The following is a 25,027-nucleotide window of genomic DNA, read 5'->3' as shown; positions in this document are numbered from 1 at the left end:
GTCGAGCGTTTCTGTTGTTCCCGTAATTTTTTTTTTTCTCTGGTCCGACCACCCACGTGACTCACCGCCCCGCCTTATCGTCTATCAGCGATTGTCAGCGTCAAATTCTCCTTGTTCTTCGAGTCAGACTGACTTGAATGTATTCGTTAATGAGGGAGACACCTTGTGTGAATCTCGACAGCCATGTCCCTTTCAGTCGAGGGCAACCTCTCATTATCCCAGTCCATTCCCAAGAAACATGCGGCTTGTGACGAGTGCAGTATGTACTGGTTTGTAGTGTATACTGGCTGGAAAGTAGCTAATGACAAGCTGCACAAACAGGAAAACGAAAGCTGAAATGCTCTGGAGAAGCAACAGGATGCTCCCGCTGCATCAAGCAGGGACTTGGGTGCCACTACTCTATACAGAAGCAAATGGGTCGCCCCCCAAAGAAACGGGCGCGAAGCGACGAGGAAGACGTCGAGCCTCCCGTCAGAAATATTCCTACAAATGAAATATGGCCCAGTCCAGAAGACCCCCAGTCCTCGCCGTGGGCTATGGTCCCAGACCCGACAGCCGCAACGGATATACCACATCTCTGTCCGCAGGTCTTTTGGCATCATCACAACGAGCACTCGCAGCCAACGTCGGATTCATTTTCTGGTCAGGAAGACCAGAATCACACATGGCACCCAGATCGCTTACTGAATGCCAATCTTCCTGTCCCGCCGTCTTCAAGCCCATGGCCGGACTTCATGACCGTGACCGAGGCCACCGGCATGCCATTCTCGCCACTGCCAACCTTCCCGAACATGCAATCTCCCCCGTCTCTTTCTCCTCCAACCCCTACTTCTTCATCCGACTCATCCGGCCCAGGGTGTACCTGTCTATCGTACCTGTACCTATGCCTTAGCCACATTTCCTCGCTCGCCTCCTTCCCTGTCAACTCACACAACATCTGCTCCCTCTACATCGCCGTCAGAACCGCACAGCACGTCATCCGCTGCGAGAGCTGTCCCAAAAATTTCGCCACAGGCGTGCAGAACATCATGTTCACCGGCACCCTGCTGACCGTCGTCGCGGACGCCTGGCTGCGCGTCTTCAAGGCCAATGCTGCGGAAATAGGCATGCAAGCCGCATCGCCATCATACGTCTCCCGCGTGCTCCAGAGCGCAGACCCCGCAAAGGGCTGGGAAAACTGGCTCCGGCAGGTCGTTCGCCACGCCGTTATAGGTGGTCATATGGACCCGGACGCCCAGCCCTCGGGCTGCAATCAGCCAGATCTACTGTCTGTCATTCAGGAGATTGAAGATCGTCAACGCCGCTGGCATCACCCCGGACACCAGCACTGGCCACCGCACCCAACTCCGCTTGGTAGGCCCCATCTCGATCCGAATGACCCGGAGAACTCCTGTGATGAAAAAGATCTCTTGTGTTTGCGGGTGGTTGGAAATGCGAGGCGTGTCATCTCGAGCTTTGGCTTCGAGCCTCATGAGTATCCTGAGGGTGTGGCGCCTCCACCTTCTTATCCTTCATAAATAATATAAGAACTGCACTAGTCTCGCATATGGGAGAAAGTCAAGGAGAAATATAACATGAATATGATGAATACAGAATAGACGAGAAATGTCACATATTGACTTTTTGCATTAAAGTTTTGTACGTGGATACCCGCAAGACACGCTATTTTGAGTACATCAATGTTCAAGTCCGGAGGAAAGTAACTAAGCAAGCCCACCGTCCGTCAAATGCCAGCAATCCCTGTAAATATGACGCCGAGCAACGTGAATGCAAATTGCAGAGGGAAATAAGAGAAAATCAGAGGCGTGGAGATCACTCGTCTTCATCATCGTCCACCACGTAGCGCTTCTTCCGCGCGGGAGGTGTCCCTTCCTTTGGTGCTTCGGAAGATGGCTTAGGCGCTGCCTTTTCCGGAGCTGGAACCTCGTCGTCTGCCTCGCCCTCGGCATCCATGTCCTCGTCCTCCAGCACCTCTTCCTCGTCATCATCGCCCTCCTCCTCGATGTCCTCGTCACTTCCAACCAGGAAACCATCGTCTTCGTCGTACTCGTCCTCCCTCGTGCGTCCGCCGCGTCCGTAGTCATCGTCGTCGTCTGAGTAGATCTCACCATGGCGGTTGGTGCGGCGTGGCTTCTTGGCACGAGGACGAGTGGTAAGCATGCCGTCGCCAGATTCGAGATGGCCGATGCTGAGGCCGGATGGCATAGAGCGCCCGCCGCCCCGACGACCACGGTCTGCCTCGCGATCCGCAAGTTGCTGCCGGCGACGTTCCGCTTTCATCGCATCTCTCTCTGCCTGTTCCGCGCGACGCTGGGCCAGTTCAGGATCCTCCTTGACATCGATCAGAGGTACCGAGCCATCCGCAGTCTGCTTCTTGCCACGGGCGGCAATAGCCAGCGATTCCTGGAGCTTCTGGACCGCATCATCTGTCTCCAAGGCAGTCGGAAGAACAGTCAGGCCATGCGTGACGTGCGAGGTCAGTCGGAAAACCGATGCGGTTTCCACCGCCGCTCCGAGGTAAACGTGAGAATCCAGCTTGGTGTCATACTCGCCAGACTTGGTGAGGGGGGCAAGGGGTTTGGAAGCGATGCGGTATTGCTCAAGTGGCGAAGATGCAAGCTGAAGCGTCACGGAGCCATCCTCCCATCGGATCATGCGCGCATTCGATTGCAGCAGGGTCTCGTCGTCGGGGTCTTTTCGCCAGCAAAGAGATGTCGCAGCGGTCGAATAGGGCGGCGCGACGTAGGTCTCTGGGTTAAACTCTTCGTTCTCGATTGATAGGAACTCGGGAATGCGCATCGTGTAGACCTGGACAAGACGTTTAAAGCTGTATTGTGAATTTAGAAAGTGCTTCGTACCTGGCCATCGTTGGTCACTGGCACGGGCGGCCGTGCCAGTCCCACGTCCATAATGTTGACGGTTCCGAAATCCTCGTCCCCAGCCTCATCCATGCGGTCACTACGGCGATCGAAACGGCCCTCGTCGTCGCCCGAGTCCAATTGTTCATCGTCTAAGGCGCGGTCATTGCTAGGAGGTCGGTCAGTATTTTGCGCATGCAGGCGAGAGAAGTTGAGCTCCCATACTCGAGATTGTCAAGTCCACCGTCCTCTCCGTCGGAGCCGAAGAGATCGGCGTCGTCATCCTCATCCATCTGGTCCACGAGGTTGTTTTCGGCATCGCTGTCTGGGGGAGTTTGGCGGCCATTGGGCGCACCACGCCCAGGGCGTCGAACAGCATCCTCATCGGAGGATGACATGATGTGTGGAGAGAGTTGAGAGTGAGGACGTGGTTGAGGGCGGGAGGAGGGGAGGGAAGAGGAAGGAAAGGAGAGAGAAAGAATGGACGTGGATGGAGTCGAGAGTGAATATAATAGTGAATCGATGTACGAGTGAATGAATCCATAGCCGTGAATTGAGATTCCGTGCGGAAAAACAGGATAATCCACCCCGGGCCAACACAGCTTATCCGATTGGGCCAGACCAGCAAACAATCACAATCAGGAGGTGTTCATCGTCGGTGCTTCTTCCCCTTCCTCCTTGCTCCTTCCGCCCTCTCTTTTCATCCACCCTTCTTGGCTCACAATGGCGAACTTCCTGCAGAGCGTGTAAGTGTGATGCGGCTGTATTTCCCGGCTCGCCCTCCTATGTCCTGTTTCCCCCTCATTCCATGCTGGTCGCCCGCACCAGCAAACCACCAGCCCTGCTTCGGGCACTGCACTCCTCTTTCTCCCCTTTTTGCCCCTTTTTTCCTATCTTTTGGTCTCTTCTATTCTCTTTCCTGTGCTAACCTACCCTTAACAGTCGCCAAGGGTTTGGCAGAGGAGGAAACAATAGGAACCCCCCAAAGTCCCCCTCGCCCGGTTCTTCAGGTACCCAGACTCCCCAGGGTGGCTCCATCTCGAACTCCCCATCGCTGTCCAACAGCCTAGCCTTCGATAACCTTGGGGCCAACGATCCTGATGGGCCCAAGTACTTCTTTCAGGAGAAGTATGCCCCGCTCAACGTGCGGGGCAACTTCTTGACGTTGTGTGCTTGTCCGAAGAATGTGGAGCTGGGCGAGTGGCTGGCTCACCAGAGTAGGCAGCGTGGAATCCCCTTCATCTCAATATTCGCTGACGGTCTCCCGAACTAGTTGTCGAACAATACCGCCTGCTTCATGGCATGCTTCAGGTCATCCAGGAGGTCAATTCTGTCACTGGCGTCCCCATCTGCAATGAAACCACTTGTCCGACGATGTCTGCTGGGCGGTATGTAATTGAACTATATTTCAAGACAGACAGCTAATGTCTTACAGGCTGACCTACACCTGGCTGGTGGACGGCCGAGCGGCCAAGATCTCGGCCCCGAAATTCATCAATCGCGTCGAGAAGTGGATCGTCAGCAAGATCCACGACCCGGTCATGTTCCCCACCGAGAACGTAGCCGGCACGCCCGATACTTTTGCGGTCAAGGAGGTTGCCGCTGTGGCGGGTGCCCCGCCGCCCTCGGCAGATGTCAACCCGGCGGGAACGAATGGCAACCCGGACGACTGGATCGGCAAGTCGAGCGGCTTCCCGCAGACATTCTACAAGGACTGCCAGGGCATCATGAAACAGATGTTCCGCTGCTATGCGCATCTGTACCATGCGCACTGGCTGAACCCCTTCTGGCACATCAACAAGCACGACATCCTCAACATGTGCTTTGTCCACTTCGTGACCGTCGCCAAGTATTACCAGCTTGTCTCCGACAAGGAGATGGAGCCGATGCAACCCTTGATTGACCTGTTCATCAAGCAGCAGCGCATTCCCCCGGAGGCACTCAACGGCGGCCACTGGGCTCAGCAACCCTCCTCCACCTAAGCTCCACCGGTCTGGAGCGTTTATTACCATTGATGATCATGACATGTTCAGTCACCTGGCGTTGGTCTTATGTTCGTGATCTTGCTTGTCATTCTTTTCCGTCAGGAAATTAAAAAAATGGACGAATCTGCCGATAATACACGACCACAGACCCGGGACCTGGAGCATTTAGCATGCGGTGTGACTATTTTCTTTCTTTTTTTCCCTCGTGATAATCCTAGCATTTTTTGCGCCTTCGTTGGTAATGGTTGCATGTCTTTCCCTTTACATCCTCTGGCGGGTGCAGCCAGCATGTATGCCGCATGATTTTGAGAATCTCAATGCATAGGTTGAGACTTTATCTGGTGGATGTAGTCTATCTCTGTTGGTTGAACCACAGCGCGGCAGATGCTAACATCCCTCTTCTGGAGGCTCATTGTGTACATCATGGAGTACATGTTGTGTTATCCAGCTAGGAACGGAGTTGTCGCTCAACAAAGCTAATAATAAGATAGACATGAAAATCAAAGTCTTCGGTCCTTTTCTCTGAAACAAAGGTATAATACGGCCTGGTCTATATGTAAGTGCCATTGCGGATGCACCTTGACTCAAGCATGTAGAGGAAGAACCCATGTTCCTGGCGAGCCTAGTATCTCCGTATCTCCGAGTGTACGCTGGGGGGCTTCTGGATCCTGGCTAATCATATATCATATACCTTTCTCCCAGCCGGGTACCACGGCTTCGGGTGCAGACGCAGTGCTATATGGCGCGACTTTGTTTGTACTCACGGTCCATGTATCGGTCCGGCGGAGGCCATGCTTTTCCTTTTTGCTTTCGGGTCGGTCGATTGGGCTTTGTCTGTGAATCATCTGTTAACTCAACTTGGTCTTACTCCCCTGGAATATTAGACTAACCTTAGAGGAATCTCATTCGGGTCTGATTGAATGCATCTTCTCGGATCCGGGTGTAGTACTGCAGTACTGTGTAGACGGCACTCTCGCCGCGGGGTATTGACTTCGAATCAATCAAAGATACACCCCATTTCCCCCTCCTGATCCTGCTCATGCCCATGATCCCCATTCGTAACCAGGGTATCATCTGCCAAACGCTGCTGTTCCGCATCGCCATCACCATCCTCCCCTTCCTTCTCCTCAGCCTCAATCCACAACTGACCCCTCCTCTCCACCTCCACCTTGAGCAGCGCTATCCTTACATTCATAGAAGCGACCACATCCTCATTCTCAGCGACGTATCCCTCCAGTTCCTTTTTCTCGTCCTCCGGGTCCTGCGACTCGGCTAGGAAGGTGCGCAGCTCGGCGTTGGAACGGTGCAGGTGGGCGATGGAGTTGCGTAGCTCGGAGACTTTGGCGTAGAGGGCTGAGAGGGGGAGCTCTTGGATTGCTGAGGCGAAGGCGGAGGGGGAGATGGGGAGGGATTCTGTTGCCATTTTTGGAGGGGGTGGCGGGGTGGGGGTTATATATAAGCAAGGATGGTATGGGGGAGTGTCAGAGTAGTGAGTGGGAGCTCAGCTGTTGGTGGTTGTTAAGTTATCGCTATCGTCACGTGATTCTTTTGTCGCACAAGAGTTGAGGGTATACAACTAGAACCTGAATAGAGCGTCATGTACTGATTGACCAAGGGCTCAGCGATTTTAGGTATGTCGTTTGTTATAGATGGGGCTTTGAGGTTATTTAGGATTTGTATCACGTGTCGTCATATGCTGCTTACGTGTACCTGCCCTGCTTTAGTTTTGAAAGTTCGAACGAACCATAGTTTTAGGCTATTCTAGCAAGAATCAGTATGTCCTTGTTTCTACTGAATCACGCCTATCTCGGTACCATTTTGCTACCGTATCGCTGCCTTGCGGAACATTATTCTTCACCTGGTCAATAGGTGTCTACCCTGACAAGTAGATCTTTAAAATTATTTATAATCTCGAGGGCGAGATTTTGGAGGCAGTTAGGGAGGATGTGGGATCGGAAATCTCGTTATAGAGCTCTTACGGCTCACGTGTAGTCATATGACTGCCGCATCAGTATTTAATTGCTGCGCCACTGGTCTTTCACAATTCAACACTCGCTTCGTCTTACTCTAATCACTGTTAGGCGCTAAACGTAAGGGGATAAGCGAGGATCCTCTTGATAGGTCCTAGGTTGGGGGATATCAAAAGTGGGGGCTCGGCAGTTGTTGCCTGAGTTTATAACTCCGATTGAAAAAATTATCCTCTTAAGACCTAGGGAGCCTTGAGGTATTAGGAAAATGTGCGAACTTGAGCGTGTGGGTGGGAAAAGTGGATATTTGGTAGTGCTTACTCTACCTCTCTACTCCGAGGAAATGCCACTCTGCCTGGTTGCGCTTTGTTTGCGCCTCTTTTTGCCCCTGTCGGCTCCTCTATTGGCTCTTCTATTTGCCCCTCCATTTGTCCCTGTATTTGTCCCTCTGCTGGCCTCTTGGCTGTTTTGTTTAGTGGGGAGAGCAGCGACCAGTCGAGCGCTTCCAAAGAGAAAAATAAAATTATTAAAGAATAAGATAAAAAATCCCACAAATGCCGAAATGTACAAAATGAGCAGACACACTGCTGGAGGAAGAGGAAGGTTTTGGTCGATACAGTCTGCAGCGAGAATCATTTTCACCTGCTCACTGAAGCAACTCATGACCCTAGCCAATCTGTTAGATGGAATTCAATGACTTCAGGCTGTGTGAGATTGAAAAGCCTTGTAATGCCAAGAGAATAGATTTCACTAAAGTTGCAGCTGGCGTGAATGTAAAATTATTTTTTCCGCCACACAGTAGCACTGTCCTTCGGAGCTATCCTGAATAAGGCAGGTCCGCGTCAACTTAGGAACCTGTCGCGTAGCAGATACGAGAATATACAAAGCGAGCACTTTATATAACAGTGCTGTACCTAGATTGGGCAGTGGCGTGTTAACTAATTTTAATCGTAGTGTCAATTTAAACTAGAAAAACCTAGATTAATCAAAATTGGGAAGAGATTCGTTCTCGTTGTATTCTTCGCAAGTACCAATGTGGGAAATTTTATTGAGTAGTGAGATCAGGGGATGCTCTCAATACAGCGATGGAAGTTGAATGGATCGTATCGATGTGTAGTTAGAGGAGCTGCTGCTAACGGATTAGGACCTATAAAGCCGAGAACGCAACAGGCACAATTTCCTATTGCAGTAAGTTCAATTGGAATGGCTAAATCTCGGGGGTCTTTAATTTAGATTCTCAACCAATAATGAAGGTCAAATCATGTAAGAGGGTCTAGATCAGCTGGCAGATGGAAGTGAACAGGTTTGAGGCGAAATCCCACCCACCCCAATTAGATTGATTTAATACTGCGCTAAGTCACCTAAGAAATTACATGACAATATCCAAAAACGCTGGAAACGTGGTGGGTGATTACCTGAGTTAGCATTGTCTCTGGGTAGTGGAGATATTTCAGCACTATAACTCTTGGATACACTATGCGCAAATTCTCAGCGCTAGGAGAATAAGCCCGTGCCGCGAACTAATCCCAATACCACATAGTTGCTTTCGGATACTCCAGGGCAAGGCTCCGTTTCGATCTCATATAGATGGTGTCTTATCCTGAAAAGTTTTTTCTGGTTCGCTCCAACGAACTCAAAGCGTCCAGCCCCATCAAACGTTTGCGACTTTTCGTCAATTGACTTGGACATTGGTGTCCGGTCTCACACTCATTTGGATTTCGTTCGGTTGAGAACTTTTATCATTCTCTTGGCCTTGGCCATTTATTCATTCTTTTCAAAATCGGGCTATCAATAACATGGCAGCGGCTCTGGTAGCATCAACTGTCATTAGCCCTCAGCCGTTAACCAATGTTGCAGTGTACTATGTATGATTTGTTCTCCCTTATCCCAATATAAGCTAATGTTGAATAGGGACAAGGTGCTAATCAGCAACGCTTGAGTCACTTTTGTGGGGAAACATCTCTGGATATCATCAACCTTGCCTTCCTCAATGTGTTCCCGGACCAGGGCAATGGGTATCCCGGAACCAATTTTGGAAACCAATGTGGCTCTGCAACGTACAGCATCAACGGCAACGTGACACAGTTTCTCTCTGACTGTCCGCAGCTTGCAGAAGATATTCCTGTTTGCCAAACTGCCGGAAAGAAAGTCTTTGTCTCCCTTGGAGGTGCATATCCAGCAACTCAGGAGATCACCAGTGACCAGTCTGCCCTTGACTTTGCCAATTTTATCTGGGGCGCCTTTGGCCCAGTGACCGATGAATGGACCCAGGCTGACGGTCCTCGTCCATTTGGTGATGCTGTTGTGGATGGGTTTGACTTTGACATTGAACACAATGGAAGCTTCGGTATGCACCTTCACATTCCCCTTACTATTCCATGGAGGTTGGATGATGCAGAAGAATGGGCTAAGTCATTGGTGCTCTCTCAGGATATGCGATGATGATAAATCAACTCAAGACTCTTTACGCTACCGTCCCGGATCGTCAGTTCTATCTTTCGGCAGCACCTCAGTGCCCAATTCCAGATCCTCAGTTGAAGGTTACAATCAACAAGGGAATGTTTGATTACATCTGGGTCCAGTATTACAACACAGCAAGCTGTGCTGCAATCAATTATGCGCAAAACGCGACTGGTTTCAACTATGATGAGTGGGTTGATGTCATTCTGGCAAGCAGCAACCCGGACGCCCGCCTGTTTATTGGTCTGCCTGCAAGCGAGGATTCAGCCTATTCTGGCTATTATCTTACACCTGACCAAGTTGAGCCCTTGGTCAACGAGTACATGACGCTCTATCCGGGAACTTTTGGTGGCATCATGCTCTGGGAGGCAACATCGTCCGACAACAACACGATCAATAACATGACCTATGCAGACTCCATGAAGGCTATTTTGAACGAAGCTGCGGAGCCATGGACTTCTCCACCAACTACAGGCAACAGCAGCTCGAATGTTGGATGGGGTCAGATCAACAAGTCCAGCCTTGCGTGGGCCTCTTTCAATAGCAGTAGAGCCGTTTGTCCTGGCAAACCTGCATTGGAAGATAGCAGCATAGAGAGCGCTTGTGCAGCTCTTGTGGCGAACGGGTAAGCATCTTCTAAGCCACCCGTTGAATTATTCAGACTAACTTTGTTAGTTGCACCAATACCACAATGACCAGTACAGACGGCTCCTATTCTTTTAGCTTTACCCCAAATAACGGTCTTTCGTCGTGCTACGAATCTGCTCCAGGGCAGGTTAGTGGGTGCAAGACCGCTGTTGAGACTGCTTTCAATTACATTGTAAGCGAGATGGAAAATGCCTTGTCAACTTTGTCGGGGAGCAACGCAGGATGGGTGGATATTCTCAACAAGAATGGAGAGGAAGCAGGCAAATTTTCTATGCTTGCTGTCTGTCCTGGGACAACTAATAAAAAAATAACACCCAGTGTTGGGTGGGGTGCATTGGACAAGTCTAGCTTGACAACGCAAGTTCAAAAGACAAAGAAACCCTGTGTCCAGAACGCACATCTGCCTCCATTGAATGATACGTCCTTGGATTATGTTTGTGGACATCTTGTGGAGTACTGGTAAGTATCATCTAAGCTCCCTGCTGAAGCAGTAATGCTGACTTTGTTTTAGTTCCAATTCTGGCTATATAGGTGGTGGCTTAAACACCCAGTACCTCTTACACTTTGGTCAAGAGAAGGCAAAATCCGCTTGTGCTACCGTTGCCCCCTTGGCAATTGGTGGGTGTAAGTCTGCGTTTGGAACTGCTTTCAATTTTCTTCAAAGCGGGATGTTGGCGGTTAATCCTGGTTTGAAATATGCTGCTCGGGCCGAAGTGGAGATACCCAACAAGAAGCTCGCTGCGGGATTCCAGTTTGCTCTGGAGGTGGCCTGTGATTTTCTGGATTTTTGAGTCGGTGGAATTTTGCTAGCAGGCCTGTTTTGGTCTTATTGCTGATCTCACGTCCTTGAATACCTGGTCACTGCTATGGAAGACTTTTTCCGTTGAGGGCTATTCCCTACTGAGCTAGCCTTGATTGTTTCTTGTCATTTTGACGCTTCTATGCTTCAGCACCTACTTCTTGCCTTTCTCTTCCTTTCCCTTCTCCGTATCAGTTCCTTTTCTGGTCAATTGCGATCGCTATATTAATTTGGTCTAGCCCTTAACTGCTAGATATCAACCATCTCTTTTACCAAATGCCCTCGTGTTATATTAAGTCATCGTTTTTAATACTCTACAGTGTTTACGGTGTATCCTCTTCGAGAAGTGGAGAAGGGGTCCACTGACGCGTCTTTTGAAGGTCCCTTAAAGGTCAGCGTCTGATAGCACGACATCTACAGAAGGAGGTCAGTGCATCAGGAGAGGGAGGTAGAAAAGGAAAAGTAGAAGAGAAAGTGTGTCGTTGTTTGGAGACATGTTACGGTTATATGGATGGAGGGTTGTACTAGTCATTCTATTCGTTCTGCTGTGTAGATGCCAATATATATCTTGGGTGGATCCCGGATGACGGGATCAACCGTGTCTGACAATAGTCATAATATTGATTTAAAAATACCATAACGACATATATTTTTGTTCGACCTGCTAGGCTGGAAGGCGGGAATCCTGGTCTGTCAATTGTACGATTTGTAATCTATTGTCCTCAAAGACCACTGAGACAAACCGTCGAAGTGCCGGGAAGTGGTCGATTCGAACAAAGAACCGGAGGGCCCTGAACCAATGAAAACATGAAATTAAGAACACCACCATAGATCTCAAACAGACCCCCCGAATAGCTGAGTCTAGCGGAGAGACCCCCCCAAAGACTTATTGTTGAGGCTGCGACATGTCCCGCCATTGTGAACAAGACAAAGACCCACTTCCTATTTTAAGCCTCCTCATTCTTTGTACCTTCGAACTCTCGAAAGCTATTGTCTATGAATAAACCACGGTACCTGGCATTTCTGTAACATACAGATGGCCGTGTTGAGAGGGGGGTTTTTTGAGAATGCAGCCAATATCTGGTTTCACGATCCCGGCTTAGGGCTAGCTCGACGAGTTCTCCGAAGCCGACGTACCCTTGATCGGGGGTTCCTTTGACCTTGTTTCTTCAAGGATCTCAAAGATTTTCAGAAACGTGAAGATTATTTTTGGGTTTCTCCGTCTGATTTTATCATGGATGTTGGATGAATGTCTTGTAGTGAATGCCTCGTAACATTATGGGGATAGGTATAAATTGAGATCAGTTCTTCCTGGATTGCTATTTTAGTATGCGCATTCAGCAAGTCCCGCTTAAATCAAGGGCTTCATACTATACTCTCTCTTGTGGGAGTTGGTCTAGATATCGACCGAAGTATGCAGTCTTCAATATTCACAGTCAGTAACCCCGCCCGAGACGCTTCTCTATTCAGGAGCGCTAATGACATGAAACAGGCTACACACGAGGTAGACGAGCCCCCCATTAACTGGGACATGGACATCAAGGACCTTGACAGTCCCGGATCCCGCAGCAGCCGCAGCCCAAGCCCGGACGACCAGAGGACGCAGCTACGTCGCTTTGTCAGTCATCCGTGGGGAGTGATCGACTACTACCTATACCTCACGGCGATCGAGCGCGGCCGCGACGGGGAGACTCGGCTCAACGAGACCCGGCTGCTGGCAGCGGATGGATTCCAGCATCTCAGCTTCGACGACCTCAGCGATGCCGAGGACACTTTTGCCCGCGCACCGGCGGGCACGAATCCCACGATCTTCTTCGTGAGTCTGCCCGTGCCAAGCTATGAGAAGGAGTTCTCGCACAGACAACTGCTGCTGGGTTTCGATCTGCAGCGACACCATCTGCTGGGATACCTATTCGAGAACGCACCTGACACGACCGATCTCTGGAAAGTATGGGAGCAGGGTCAGCGTGTGATCGACCTTCATGTCTTGCGATTCATCGACATGCTCGAGTACGCCACCGAGCAGCGGCCGCAGATCTTTCGGAGCGGGCTGCTGCGGCATTTCCGCGAGACGCAGCGTGGATTCCCCGCGGGACTGGACCTGGTCGTCGCCATCCAGTTTGCGCAGTTTCTGAATGATTTTGCCGATCTGCTGTGGCATGAGAGTGCGGATCAGTTCCGAGCTGAGTACAAGCCGCTTGAGAATGAGCTGCGCCGGTTGCTTCAGCGGGCGTCGTGCGAGGCGTGGTTTGGCTCGCGGAAGGGCTGGACAGCGAGGCAGTACCGCCGACACAAGATTCAGGAGTTTGTGGCGTCGGAGTTGTTCTTTGGGGACGAGATGAGTGCTGTGGAAGGTGTTAGCCAGAGTTCAGCTGGCGCCACCGCAGGCACCGCCACAGCTCCGGCCTGTGGGCGATCATCCTTGGGAGTGAGCATTTCGCTGATCGTGGTTGCGCTGACGATGCTGGTTCTGGGGATGAGTTATCGAGGGTGCCTGATTGGCAGTGGGGAAGCTGCATGGCGATCGGGAGGTCAACGGGGCTGCAGATCCTGGAACTACGGATTAATTAGTTGGCCCTAGCCATGGTTCGTTCTATCGTGGATGAGTGAGTATTTGAGCATGGTTTCCGACTGTACCACTATACCTAGACGAACTACATCTATACTCCGGCGCTCTATACCTGTACGAGGATTACTCCCAACAACTCATAGCATGCACACCGCCACATCTGTCGCCAATCGTATGCCCGATTATGCAGTCCGTAGTGGCGCAGCTAGTCCACTTGGTCCACTTGGTGCGGCGATGGTCGCGCTTGGCAGCGTCATGGGCGGAAACTACAGGTGAATAATGTACTCGGTACCTCCTCAACCCGCCAAGTCACGGTGCGTCGCTGGGTACCGGCTACTGCCCAGTTCAGCCCTATCGATCGGGGGATCTTGTTACTCTCCCTCCCTCGGATTGATTCTTTTCCTCCCCTTCTGTCTCCTCCCCCTTCCATTCCTCCCCCTCCCTCATTCGACCTCAATTGTTTTCTTTTGGTCCCGACCATTGTTGACTTTCCAGTCTTTTGCCTATTCCTCCCCCTTTCCGGCCCGTCATCCGTGAGTCGCGTCAGGCGTCGCTACCATGGCTGACTCTGCCCAACAACCCCCGGTTACCGGTACGTGCTGGCCTCCCCCCATACGCCAAACACAGCTGATCGCATTTCTCCCCTGATAGGGACCGCTCCCAATGGCGACGCGTCCGGCCGCATTGCCCTCATCTCGGGCCCGCTCATCAACCTGAAGAACATGCACCTCGAGAACTCTCCGCTGTGGCATGGCAGTGTATTGATCGTCACCAAGCCGCACCAGGAGCAGCCCCGGCTGTTGCTGCGCCAGGTGGGCGCCGTGTCTGCAGAGGCCCAAGCCGATAGCACCCAGACGACCCAGATCCAGGGCTTCAAGCTCTACGAAGACCCAGACAAGGCCTTCTGGCGGTTCAATCTGGCAGTGCCTGTGGAGACGTACGAGGCGCGCTGGGAGTACGATATTCCCGGGCTGTACAATGAGTCCGGCGAGACGGTCAAGGCGCCCTGGCGCTTTGTAGTCCCGGCAGCCGATCAGTCCATGCGCATCATGTTCCACTCGTGCAATGGCTTCTCCGTCGGCACCGACATGAACGCCTGGGTCGGGCCGAATCTGTGGAACGACGTGATGCGCGTCCACGGCGAAAAGCCCTTCCACGTCATGGTCGGTGGCGGTGATCAGATCTACAACGACAGCATCCGGGTGGATGGACCCCTGAAGGAGTGGACGGCCATTGCTAACCCGCACAAGAGACGCACCCATGACTTTGATGGAAAGCTGCGCGCCGCCTGTGACGATTTCTACTACGCCAACTACGTGCGCTGGTACAATACCGAGCCCTTCCGCACGGCCAATGGACAGATTCCGCAAGTCAACATCTGGGATGATCATGACATTATTGACGGGTTCGGGTCTTATACCGATCACTTCATGAAGTGTGCCATCTTCCGCGGCATTGGTGGCGTCGCGTTCAAGTACTACTGCTTGTTCCAGCACCATATCGCTCCTCCCAGGTCGACCTTCACCACGGACGCCCCACAGACCATGCACGCCGTGAATGGAACCTCTGGCACTGACCCCCGCCAATTGGAGAACACCTACGTCCTCGAAAACCAGCAAGAGGACGATTCTTGGATCCTCGGCAAGCGGCCGGGCCCCTATGTCGAAGAGGTCAGCCGCAGTCTCTACATGCGCTTCGGTAAGCGCATTGCCTTTTGTGGTCTGGATGCTCGCACGGAGCGCACCCGCCACCAGGTGAACTACCCGGAGACGTACGATGCGCTCTTCTCTCGGCTGGAGAGCGAGGTGGCCGCCGCCAACGGCGACATCAAGCATCTGGTGGTCTTGTTGGGTGTCCCGATTGCGTACCCGCGCCTGGCATGGTTGGAGAATATTTTGTCCTCTCCCGTCATTGCGCCGATCCGCCTGCTGAACAAACGTTTCGGCGTGGCGGGTGGCCTTTTTAACGAGTTTGACGGCCAGGTCGATCTGCTGGACGATCTGGACGACCACTACACGGCTCGCCAGCACAAGCGCGAGCGCAAGATGCTCATCCAACGTCTGCAGGCATTCGCGAGATCTCACTCCATTCGGGTAACCATCCTGAGTGGAGATGTCCACCTTGCAGCCGTCGGTCGTTTCTACTCGAACCCCAAGCTGAACGTATCGGGCGAGAATGACCACCGTTTCATTGTCAATGTCATCAGCAGCGCCATCACCAACAAGCCGCCGCCCAAAGCCGTCGCCAACCTGCTAGCCCGGAGAAACAAGATTCATCACTTGGATGGCGAAACGGATGAGACACTGATGCCATACTTCGACAAGCAACCCGGCGGCATCGAGAAGAGCGCCTCGTTCAACAAGGTGACCATGCCGTCGCGTAACTTTGCATGCCTGACCGAGTGCGTCGCCCCAGCTAGCAATGGCACTGCCGAGCCGGCATCTGCCAAGCTCGAGCACCTCCCCAAGGATGGCCACGCTCCGCTGCACACAGGTGAGCAGGGCGCCGGCACGACGCACCGAGCCGCCGACGGGTTCAGCAACACCGACATGCACGGTGGACTGGACGTCGCCATTCGCGTCGAGATTGACCCGCAAGACCGCCAGGCCGCCACCGAGGGCTATGGATTCAGCAGTAAGTTTTGGAATGAATGACCTAGATATTAATTTGACGTAATCGCTGACACTTTGGCGCAGTCCCTCCTCTGACGGCGACTGAGGGGGCGCCCAAGTCGTCCCGGCTCAGCTTCCGCACGCGCTCGCGCCCGTCCAGCTCGCACCGCCGGCCTTCGACGGCTCAGTAATTTCAACACTAATGTTTGTTTTTTGGTCTTTATGTTTTTAATGATTTGGATACCTCTTCTTCTGTTGGAATGGTGGTTTTCTACTCCTTACTTGGTTACTCTATCTGAGATGAATGGCATCAGTTTGTTTGGCTTTATGTTGCCTACAGTTTTATCCTTTGGCATCATCAGCCCGTCCCAGTAATTATCTTCGATCATCATTGGATGCAATACGATCAAGGAGTGCAGATCCAAATGCGGAGACATCCTGTTCCCCTCGTCTTTTGCGTTTCCCGCATCCAGTTGCTTCATTCGGCTTAGAGTTGCGTGTCTTATCATCTATCATCCTTTCCGGATGCTTTGAGCTACCCCAGTTCGGTAACTGTTCCTGCTCTCGTTGATCGGATTCCGGGCGTGCCCATTTTCGCTAACTATCTTGGAATACCGAACTGGTTGTTTTGTACCGAGCTAACTAACAAACTATTAAGCACTTCAAGGCTCATCACTCATCGCGAGACTACGAGAAGGCCTGTTCTTCTATTGTTCCGAATCAACACATTATTTCCTTTCGATGCCAGGGCCAAGGCCTGCGGATTCGGAGATATGGATGTCTCCTCAGATGCATCTGCTATCTGCCTTTTGCCATTTCGGCATCCCAGAGATAACAGGTCGACCTCCGCAGCATGGTCTGCCAGTCGCGTGGCCTGTGCGACCAGTAGGAACTGCAGCAGCTCAGCTTCTCCGCAGGGAAATGAAGCCGGCACACATGGATCGGAGAGTACATATCAGGGCCGGATTGTCCTGGTATCCCCTGCGTTCCTGCAAAACATGACGCTGTGACCTTTTGCGTCTTTTCTGTTGAATCGAAAACACCTTCAGCAAAATGGTCCTCGAGACAGTCGCCGAGAAGATCGCCCCATCAGAAGCAGCACCAGCACCAGGCGCAGACCATGACCATGAGTCCGGCTCCATCGCCTCCGTGCACGAGCGCGAGGAGCTCGACCGGCTGGGCTACAAGCAGGAAATGCACCGCAACCGGTCCATGTTCACGCTGCTCTTCCAGTCGCTCGCCATAGCAGCAATCCCCTACGGCGAGGGCAGCGCGCTCCTCAGCGCCATCTACGGCGGCGGACCTCTCTCCATCTTCGTTGGCTGGATTGTCGTCTGCATGCTGGACGAGTGTATTGCAGTATCCCTCGCCGAGCTGGCATCCCGATACCCCACGTCTGCAGGGCCATACTACTGGTCTTTCCAGCTGTCGACAACAAAATCCAAAACCCTGGTCTCCTTCATCAATGCCTGGATCTGGCTGATCGGGAACTGGACCATCACGCTTTCCGTCAACTTCGGCTTCGCCTCCCTCGTCTCGGGCACGATCTCCATGTACCACCCAACCTGGAGCGCCAATAACTGGCAGCTCCTCCTAATCTTCTACGGCATCACCCTGCTCTCTTTCGTCATCTGCGCCTTCGGCAACCGCTACCTACCGCAGGTAGACATCGCCTGCGCAACCTGGACCGCGCTGACCATCCTCATCATCCTAATCGCCGTCTCCGCCAAAGCAGACGTCGGCCGCCACAGCGCCTCCTGGGCGCTCTCGCACTACGACAAGAGCTTCTCCGGCTGGGGCAACTTCACCTTCTTCATTGGCCTCCTCCCACCCGCATACGTCTTCTCCGCCATCGGCATGATCTCCTCCATGGCAGAAGAATGCTCCCACCCCTCCGTCAAAGTGCCGCGCGCCATATCCCTCTGCATTGTCATCGGCGGCATCGCAGGGCTCTTCTTCATTATCCCCCTGTGCGTCACCCTCCCGCCGTTGAAGGATATCATCAACGCCCCCGCTGGCCAAGCCCTACCCTACATCCTGCACAGGGTCATGGGCACTCCCGGCGGCGGACTCGGTCTCATCTTCATGGTCCTGGTAATCACGCTCTTCTGCTCGATCAGCATCACCGTCGCTGCCTCGCGCGCAACATGGGCCAGCGCCCGCGACGACGCCATCCCGCTCGCGAGGCTATGGGCGCACGTCGACGAGCGGCTCGGCGTACCGCTTTGGTCTCTTGTTCTGTTAACTCTCATCCAGATGCTGCTGGGCCTGATCAATCTCGGCAGCTCGAGCGCCTTCACGGCATTTGTCTCTGTCGGCGTCATCGCGTTGGCTGTTGCATACGCCGTCCCCATCTCGCTGAGTCTGTGGCACCGTCGCACCGAGGTGAACCGTGCCCCCTGGACATGTGGACCCGTCGTCGGGCTTATTGTTAATGCCCTCGCGCTGGCGTGGATTGGCTTTGAGCTAGTGCTGTTCAGCATGCCCACTGCGCTGCCTGTCACGCCGGTGTCGATGAATTATGCCTCCGTGGTGTTTGTTGGTTTTATGGCTATATCGGCCGTGTGGTATATCGTATATGCGAGGAAGTGTAAGTTTCTTTCTTTGTTGATTTTGGTTAATCGACGTTCATTTTCATGGCATGTCGCTGACTCTCGTTCGTTGCAGGGTATAAGGGTCCTCCCGAGTCGGATGCTCTGGAGGATTAAATGGGAATATGTGTAGGATAGAAGCTATCGTGTTTATTCTACATGTACAGTCGTTCTCGAAATCGCCTTGACCAATATACACTGAGAAACTCTTTCCTGGCCCCACTGCCAAGGCGTTAGCGCGGATCATTTATTGAGCTGGCCGTCATAAATTGAGGGCGCAGTAAAATGCGCTGCGTACTGTATGTTACAATACCCTGCTACGAAAAATTACACTATGCATGTAAAACGTCGGAATTCTATGGAATCCTGTAGTGGATCTGCAAATCCTGTGGGGAGGGCTGCCTAGTGCCGGGTAACCTAATGATCTTCTGGGCGACTTCAGTTCTCTTTCTCATCCTGTGCGGCGTGTGCTGGACATCACGTGTAAGGCTATCTCTTTGGCCCAGAGAACCTCAACAAGTGAGACTAGCGGACAACGACCATTCTGACTACTTGGCGGTTGTTTGTACTCGAACAACACCCTCAGCCGCTCCTAATGGCGTAAGCCTCAACTAATAATCACTCACCTTTAGTCTATCGTTACAGTAGGCCTAAGAAAATGACTCCTAATTCTCTTATTAGCCATAATGATTAAAGGCGTAGCGCTTAACCCGAAGGGTGAAACATCACAATATGCACTAACACCTAGCAACTTCCGTTAGTCACCCACCCTCCCCGTCCGACATAAGCTACATCAACGTCGATCATATCTCCCCTGTCGATTACGCCTCTCCACAAAAAACTACATCACAAACGAATAATTTTCCGTTACTCCAGTTCGGTGATTGGGAGGAAGGTCGAACATCTGACGAGGATCCACCGACTTGCATCCACTACTTGATCGAGTGGAAGGTTACGCTCAATAACAGGACGGTGGCGAAAGATATAGTATGCGAGAGAAATTTTCCGCGATCTGAAGTTCTAGGACAATGTCTCCTCTCGTATACAGGATGGATCGAAATTAGTTTCACCACTTACACATAGGGGTTCATTCTCGAACCATGGTTTGAAACAAGTTAGTCTATATCTTTCTTAGCCTTACGCCAAGAACCGAATCATATTGAAATCTCGTATCATACGATCATACGAAACTAGGTCTCATGTATTATCTGAAATCCAAGAACCATGAGTGTTGCCCACATTGTCCCTTACAGTACAGCTCGAACAAGACAGTACGCAATAACGGGCGCGACTGTACAGTAGAAGGCCTAGCGCGATGAATCCTCAGCTTCCATACCCCGGGGCAGGCAGGAAGCCTTTCCCACCCCTCCGCCGACCATCCTCTCTCTCCAAATCCGCAACTCCCGCCACTCCACTTGAGCGATCTACCCCGCAACGTACCGTCCACGAAAAGTTCTTCATATCGACCACCTACTCCACCATCGCTGCCAGAGCTCTGACGTTCCAAGGACAAGTGCTAAATGGCGTCACTCCGCTTCAACTGGCCCAAAACGACTTTCACTACCAGCCTTACCCAAATGGCGGCGGCGGCTTGGCTTGCTGCTTTGCTTGTCAGTCAGCCAAACGCCTAGACAGCTTCCAGCGCGTGCCTCTTCAAGAAACGAAGCAACTACACACGGCAGACTGCATATGGCAGGTCATCTACAGCGACTTGAAACAACATCTCGAATCCGCCGACACACTTCCCCCTCAACCAACGCATCCTATCTACCTAGACAACCAGCTCCTAGCCCCTATCTTCCTTCGAATAGCGAACAACTCGAGAAGACGACCACCGACTCCAGCATACGAGAAGGACTCTGGTCCAGATCACACCTCCACTCTGATTGCAGTCAACTGCCTTGGTCTTCTCTATCGAGATCAGGGGAAGCTGAAGGAGGCAGAGGAGATGTACCAGCGAGCATTGGCAGGCTACGAGAGGGCATTTGGCCCAGATCACAGTAGGACTCGGCAACTTGTAGAGAGGTTAAATGCCTTAAGCATCACGGAGGATCTTCCTTATGTCCTGATCCCGGACAGTGACGTGGTTCTGCAAAAGCAATCAGTTCGATCGCAGTTTCTGGAATCAGCCGAAGGAGGCGACTTCATCAAATGGGCCATGCTTCTTCACCACCGTGGCAAGGATGGCAAACTGCACCGTGCCACATCAATTGATCTCCGGGTTGGATGCACCATGGATGGAGCAGTCGTTCACTACGATGATGGGCAGCACGCCAATTGTGGCCCAGCACAGAACAAGGACAATGGACAGCCCCACCAGTTTGGTGGGCACGCGTCGGAGCGACATGACATTCCTGCTGACGAGCATATTATCCAGGTCAAGATTTGCAAGCAAGACGACGGATGGGGAAGTTTATCAGGAATTCGGATGACCCTAAGCAACGGAGATGCTTGGGGTTGTCTCAACACTAGAAGCAATGGCGATGACGAAGATAATGACAGCGATAATGGTGAAAGCTCTGATGGCGGCAATCAGAAGGATGATTTTGATGTTGTGATCCTGGAACCAGTAGAGGGCGAAGTCATTGTTGGATTTTACGGAAAGAGCGACACAGGATGCGGGTTCACCTACGAATTTGGCATCTTAACGGCCCCGAAGGGAGTGGAGCTACCAGACAAGGTTTATGACCTGGCGGAACTGAGAAATGATGACAGTGCTTCATAGAGTCCTTATATTGAGTTTAATAGGCTTGATCTTGTGTGTAACGACAGATTAAGAGTCAGCGATTATTAGCAGAGGCTTACGCCATCAGGAGCCGTTGAGGCAGTTGTTCGCCTGCAAACAACCGACAGCTGGCAAGGACCGATCGTTTGCCGCTGATATCGCTCGAGGTTCTTTGGGCCAAAGAGACACCCTGATAAGTGATGACAAGGACCGCTATACAGGAGGAGGAAAGAGAAAGGAGGTCTCCCACCAGATCATCAACATATTTGGCGCCAGGTGGCCTTCCTTACATGATTTGTACTCAAGGCCTTCTAGGTCGGTCCTTACTTTAATTATTATATCTGATACTTAAAAATTATGGACACGTCTGACGCAGATGATCCCATCGGCGATAAGCAGCAATAAGCCAGGCACAATTGACTTGGCTCAATCATGCTCACCGTTTGACGCCTCTTTCCGCCAACCACTCGGTGAAAAAATTACGTCTCAATGGGCGTTTGCGCAGGATCCATCTAAGGACACGGTTAGCGACACCACCTCGAGTTACCAGTGTGAATAAGAAACCCCAAAATACATACATCGAGATTTTGAAGTCAACCACAAATAGCACCAGCAGCCCCGCCGCCATCAGAGCTAAAGACAGCCGGCCCCATTGTGAAACCACAATTGCCAAAATGATCACCGCGAGCAGTGCGTTCATCCACACCACGGGATTCTTGTAGTTCCACAGGATGGTCTTTAGTGGACCCGGACCGTTGTACGCTTTCAAGGCCTCACGTTCCCAGTCCCTCTGCATGTTTTCGGGGGCGCCTGCTGGTGCTGGTGGGATCACTGGTACAGGCACTAACGAACTCGGCTGTGACACGCTTTCGATGAGCCTATTGCATCCCTCTTCATCGGTGGGCAGCTCATGAGGTGCTGCGGCTTTGGAATCCATTTGTAGGTCGCGGTGGTTGGCGGGTTCAGAATGTCGGTCTTTGGTTGATCGTTGAATGAAGTTGGTTGTGTAGGCGACGGTGGAACGTTTAACCTCGGTTGATAAATGATACGTGGTACTAATAGTTAACTAAAACTATTAGGCAAATGTGTCAACAGCAATAATGCATGGGAGCCTTCAGAAGTTGACCGCTGATCACTGACATCAGTGCATAGGCAGAAGACTTGGAATAGGTAACTATCAATAGGTAAATGATGGGGGCGGGAAAGGTTGTAAGGGTCGTGCATGAGTGACTATAAATAGGTATGTGATCCATTAGTCAATATTGATCGACCTGTGGCGATAATGTGATTGGTATGTACTCCCGTCTCCGCGGAGACGCTAACCCAAAGATCTACGCTCCAGCCTCGAAAGAAATAGGAGCTATTGTATATATTAGTACAGAGTACGGAGTATTGTACCCTTCAGGCAAAGGATCTGCGATCCATAGTATCTTTGCGGAAGGCCAAACGAGGCTAGACATTATTGGATAATGGCTTCGTTATTTTTTTTTTGAACTGTAAGATACATGCGCGGCAAGAAAAAGCCTATATCATTATTGTTGTATGTGTACATACTAATTCAACTCATACGGTCTTGAAGACTAGAACGAACTCACCGAGGGAAAAGATCTACATATTGATGGTGGGCAAGAATGGGCGTATTATGAGGCGCCTTAGATCAGCCCTGGCTCTGCTCCTCCTTGGTCAGTGCAGCCCTATCCACATGTAGTCCCTTTGTGCTTACAGCTGCGTTTGATGGTGCTGTCTAAATGGGCCGCGGGCAATGGAGAAGAGATAATGGTGGTAGGGGTCCGGCGAGGATAATTAGTTAGTGGAGTCGACTTGGGTTGCACCATGAGCGGAATCGAGCTCTGCGATGGTCGAGAAGTGAGGGTGTTCCGTCCTAGAGAGGCCTATCTGCAGAGTTGAGTCTCTTGGCTGCTGAGTTTAGCCATTGAGAGGTGCCGCCCTACCTGCCGTAGCAATCACGAAATTTATCTGCGTCGGGGACGAGGAGGTTATAGAACGGGTCAATGTATACCGATAGGTCACCTCGATAAGCAGGCCACCACTTGAGCAAGGCTCATATCGCGACATTTGCAGTGGCACACGAACAACTTGATGCAGATCTGATGAGGCGCAACGAGATGTGTCTCGCTCCCATGAGGCTGACAGACCTTGACAGCCTGTGGCCTGACGATGTCTACCAATTTTAGTGACAGCACGACACGGAGTGGATTGTTTACATTTTAGTTTGGTGGATCAATGCAACGCGGTCTGTGATAAAAAATAATGCGTAGCTTTAGCTCCACATAGTATTATTGCAGCGTCCCACAACAAGGCTGTGAAGTCCACGCTACTGGCCCCCAAGTCCTGGATAACATGACTCGCAGGATCCTTAGCCTTACAATTCGATACTGGTCTCAGGGGCAGGGCGATCTGAGTAGCTGATCTTCAGTAAGCATAATGGGTTAAAGATGCCCATATCCTCCTGGCCTGCACTGCTGCTTGGGTCTTCATTCTCGTCACATCCTCAATCCTGTCGTCATGAAGCTCTTACATTTCGCATCGGTCCTGGCTAGTGCCAGTCTTTTCACCAGGCCAGTCCTAGCTGTCGGAGCTGGAGACATTTTCCGAACCATTCCTTCCCCGACGGATGGTAACTGTGCCGAGCAAAACGTAGATTTGATGGTTCAGGAGGCTATCACACTCAACAACAAAGCTATCAAAGCTCTCGATACCCTCACACAAGACAAATTACTTTCCATTTTTGGAGAGGAGGGACGGCTCTCACAGATAGCCGCGGCCATATGGGGTGTCTGGAGGATGCCAGATATTGGCTTCACGGGAGCCGGGATCCGGTTCAGTGACGACGACAAAGCCATGTTGAATAAGGCTAAAGGTGCGTCAATTAGGTGCTCACAATACTGTGTGATAATTCTGACCTTGAATTCCCAGAGTACTACGAAGAAGCCAACGCCAAGCTGCTTAGCGGAAACAACAACGATGACGGAAAGTTGTCCTGTGGAACAGGGGATTGGTTATATGCTGCCGATTGGAAAGCTCTGGGCTATCCTGACAGGCCATGGAAGCTCCCAAATGGTACGTGCACCTTGAGTTCTTGGGGAGTATTTTGGCTATGCAAACTAACAATCTTTTACGACGCAGGTGGTAAATTCGTTTCGAAATACTTCTCTCAGAAGGTGCTAGGCCAGTACCAAATGACAAGTGAGACCATTATGACAGATGCGATTGTTTACGGCCACGACTATTCCCAAACGGGTTTTTGCGATGGCACTACCCAAGGTCTGACCATACCGCACAAAAAATACATCACCATGTGCGACTCATCGTTCAAGGATAGCACCCTCGCCGACCTATTGACCCAGCAATCAACATGGACAAGTGGGCAGAAGATAGACGACCTTAACACGGCAGGGGCGGATTTCCAGCACGAAATGTTCCATTACATCAACAAAGGAAGTAAGTGATCGCAACTTGGAAAGGAAACCACGAGTGATAGCTCTAACATCCTTTTTAGTTGTGGACAAGTTGACCCGCGGGGGCAACCGTGCATATGGGTGGGCCAATTGCGCCTTACTTGCCGCGAAAAGCGACGAAGGCCTTAAGTCTGCCCAATTGTATAATGCAGACAGCTACCGCTTATTTGCTCTGGCAGCATTCTTCGACCGCACCTGGTGGAATGCGGAAGGGCAGAAATCTTGAGAACAACCGGTCTACCAGCGCCTTGCCAGAAAAAGCTCCGAACGATTTAGTGAATTCGTTATTAAGCCCCATATAAGTGGTGGTATCCGAGTTACTCTTCGTGTAACA

The 25,027-nt window shown here is 51.6% G+C and overlaps 10 protein-coding genes across 10 annotated transcripts; 8 read left to right on the top strand and 2 right to left on the bottom strand.

Annotated features, from left to right (window-relative positions):
• Window positions 1-413: 413 nt before the first annotated feature.
• On the top strand, window positions 414-1,517 carry N7474_008133 (Zn(II)2Cys6 transcription factor rglT; the record flags this gene model as incomplete). The annotated part of the gene is made up of 1 exon (XM_057199543.1): window positions 414-1,517. One exon carries the CDS (start codon window positions 414-416, stop codon window positions 1,515-1,517), a length of 1,104 nt encoding a protein of 367 aa, XP_057050244.1.
• A 295-nt stretch (window positions 1,518-1,812) lies between these two features.
• Window positions 1,813-3,256, bottom strand: N7474_008132 (Paf1-complex subunit LEO1; the record flags this gene model as incomplete). Its single annotated transcript, XM_057199542.1, has 3 exons — window positions 1,813-2,808; window positions 2,859-3,027; window positions 3,084-3,256. The coding sequence occupies 3 exons, from the start codon at window positions 3,254-3,256 to the stop codon at window positions 1,813-1,815; spliced, it is 1,338 nt and encodes a 445-aa protein (XP_057050243.1).
• A 325-nt stretch (window positions 3,257-3,581) lies between these two features.
• Window positions 3,582-4,840, top strand: N7474_008131 (Mob1/phocein family protein; the record flags this gene model as incomplete). Its single annotated transcript, XM_057199541.1, has 4 exons — window positions 3,582-3,604; window positions 3,801-4,075; window positions 4,132-4,246; window positions 4,294-4,840. 4 exons carry the CDS (start codon window positions 3,582-3,584, stop codon window positions 4,838-4,840), a joined length of 960 nt encoding a protein of 319 aa, XP_057050242.1.
• A 1,000-nt stretch (window positions 4,841-5,840) lies between these two features.
• N7474_008130 (uncharacterized protein) lies at window positions 5,841-6,266 on the bottom strand (the record flags this gene model as incomplete). Its single annotated transcript, XM_057199540.1, has 1 exon — window positions 5,841-6,266. The coding sequence occupies one exon, from the start codon at window positions 6,264-6,266 to the stop codon at window positions 5,841-5,843; it is 426 nt and encodes a 141-aa protein (XP_057050241.1).
• A 2,340-nt stretch (window positions 6,267-8,606) lies between these two features.
• N7474_008129 (glycoside hydrolase family 18 protein) lies at window positions 8,607-9,899 on the top strand (the record flags this gene model as incomplete). The annotated part of the gene is made up of 3 exons (XM_057199539.1): window positions 8,607-8,675; window positions 8,722-9,157; window positions 9,223-9,899. The coding sequence occupies 3 exons, from the start codon at window positions 8,607-8,609 to the stop codon at window positions 9,897-9,899; spliced, it is 1,182 nt and encodes a 393-aa protein (XP_057050240.1).
• A 2,301-nt stretch (window positions 9,900-12,200) lies between these two features.
• On the top strand, window positions 12,201-13,298 carry N7474_008128 (uncharacterized protein; the record flags this gene model as incomplete). The annotated part of the gene is made up of 1 exon (XM_057199538.1): window positions 12,201-13,298. One exon carries the CDS (start codon window positions 12,201-12,203, stop codon window positions 13,296-13,298), a length of 1,098 nt encoding a protein of 365 aa, XP_057050239.1.
• Window positions 13,299-13,844: 546 nt separating this feature from the next.
• On the top strand, window positions 13,845-16,089 carry N7474_008127 (uncharacterized protein; the record flags this gene model as incomplete). Its single annotated transcript, XM_057199537.1, has 3 exons — window positions 13,845-13,878; window positions 13,938-15,920; window positions 15,983-16,089. 3 exons carry the CDS (start codon window positions 13,845-13,847, stop codon window positions 16,087-16,089), a joined length of 2,124 nt encoding a protein of 707 aa, XP_057050238.1.
• Window positions 16,090-16,951: 862 nt separating this feature from the next.
• On the top strand, window positions 16,952-18,606 carry N7474_008126 (putative amino acid permease; the record flags this gene model as incomplete). Its single annotated transcript, XM_057199536.1, has 2 exons — window positions 16,952-18,488; window positions 18,566-18,606. 2 exons carry the CDS (start codon window positions 16,952-16,954, stop codon window positions 18,604-18,606), a joined length of 1,578 nt encoding a protein of 525 aa, XP_057050237.1.
• Window positions 18,607-19,804: 1,198 nt separating this feature from the next.
• N7474_008125 (tetratricopeptide repeat protein) lies at window positions 19,805-21,773 on the top strand (the record flags this gene model as incomplete). The annotated part of the gene is made up of 2 exons (XM_057199535.1): window positions 19,805-21,169; window positions 21,591-21,773. 2 exons carry the CDS (start codon window positions 19,805-19,807, stop codon window positions 21,771-21,773), a joined length of 1,548 nt encoding a protein of 515 aa, XP_057050236.1.
• Window positions 21,774-23,740: 1,967 nt separating this feature from the next.
• N7474_008124 (uncharacterized protein) lies at window positions 23,741-24,919 on the top strand (the record flags this gene model as incomplete). Its single annotated transcript, XM_057199534.1, has 4 exons — window positions 23,741-24,095; window positions 24,152-24,295; window positions 24,362-24,676; window positions 24,735-24,919. 4 exons carry the CDS (start codon window positions 23,741-23,743, stop codon window positions 24,917-24,919), a joined length of 999 nt encoding a protein of 332 aa, XP_057050235.1.
• Window positions 24,920-25,027: the final 108 nt, after the last annotated feature.

This window comes from Penicillium riverlandense, assembly GCF_028828495.1.
Source record: "Penicillium riverlandense strain IBT 135883 chromosome Unknown utg000007l_segment0_segment0, whole genome shotgun sequence".
Classification (NCBI taxonomy): Eukaryota; Fungi; Ascomycota; class Eurotiomycetes; order Eurotiales; family Aspergillaceae; genus Penicillium; species Penicillium riverlandense.
The sequence above is the reverse complement of the archived record's forward strand: the minus strand, read 5'-3'. Positions and strand labels throughout refer to the sequence as shown.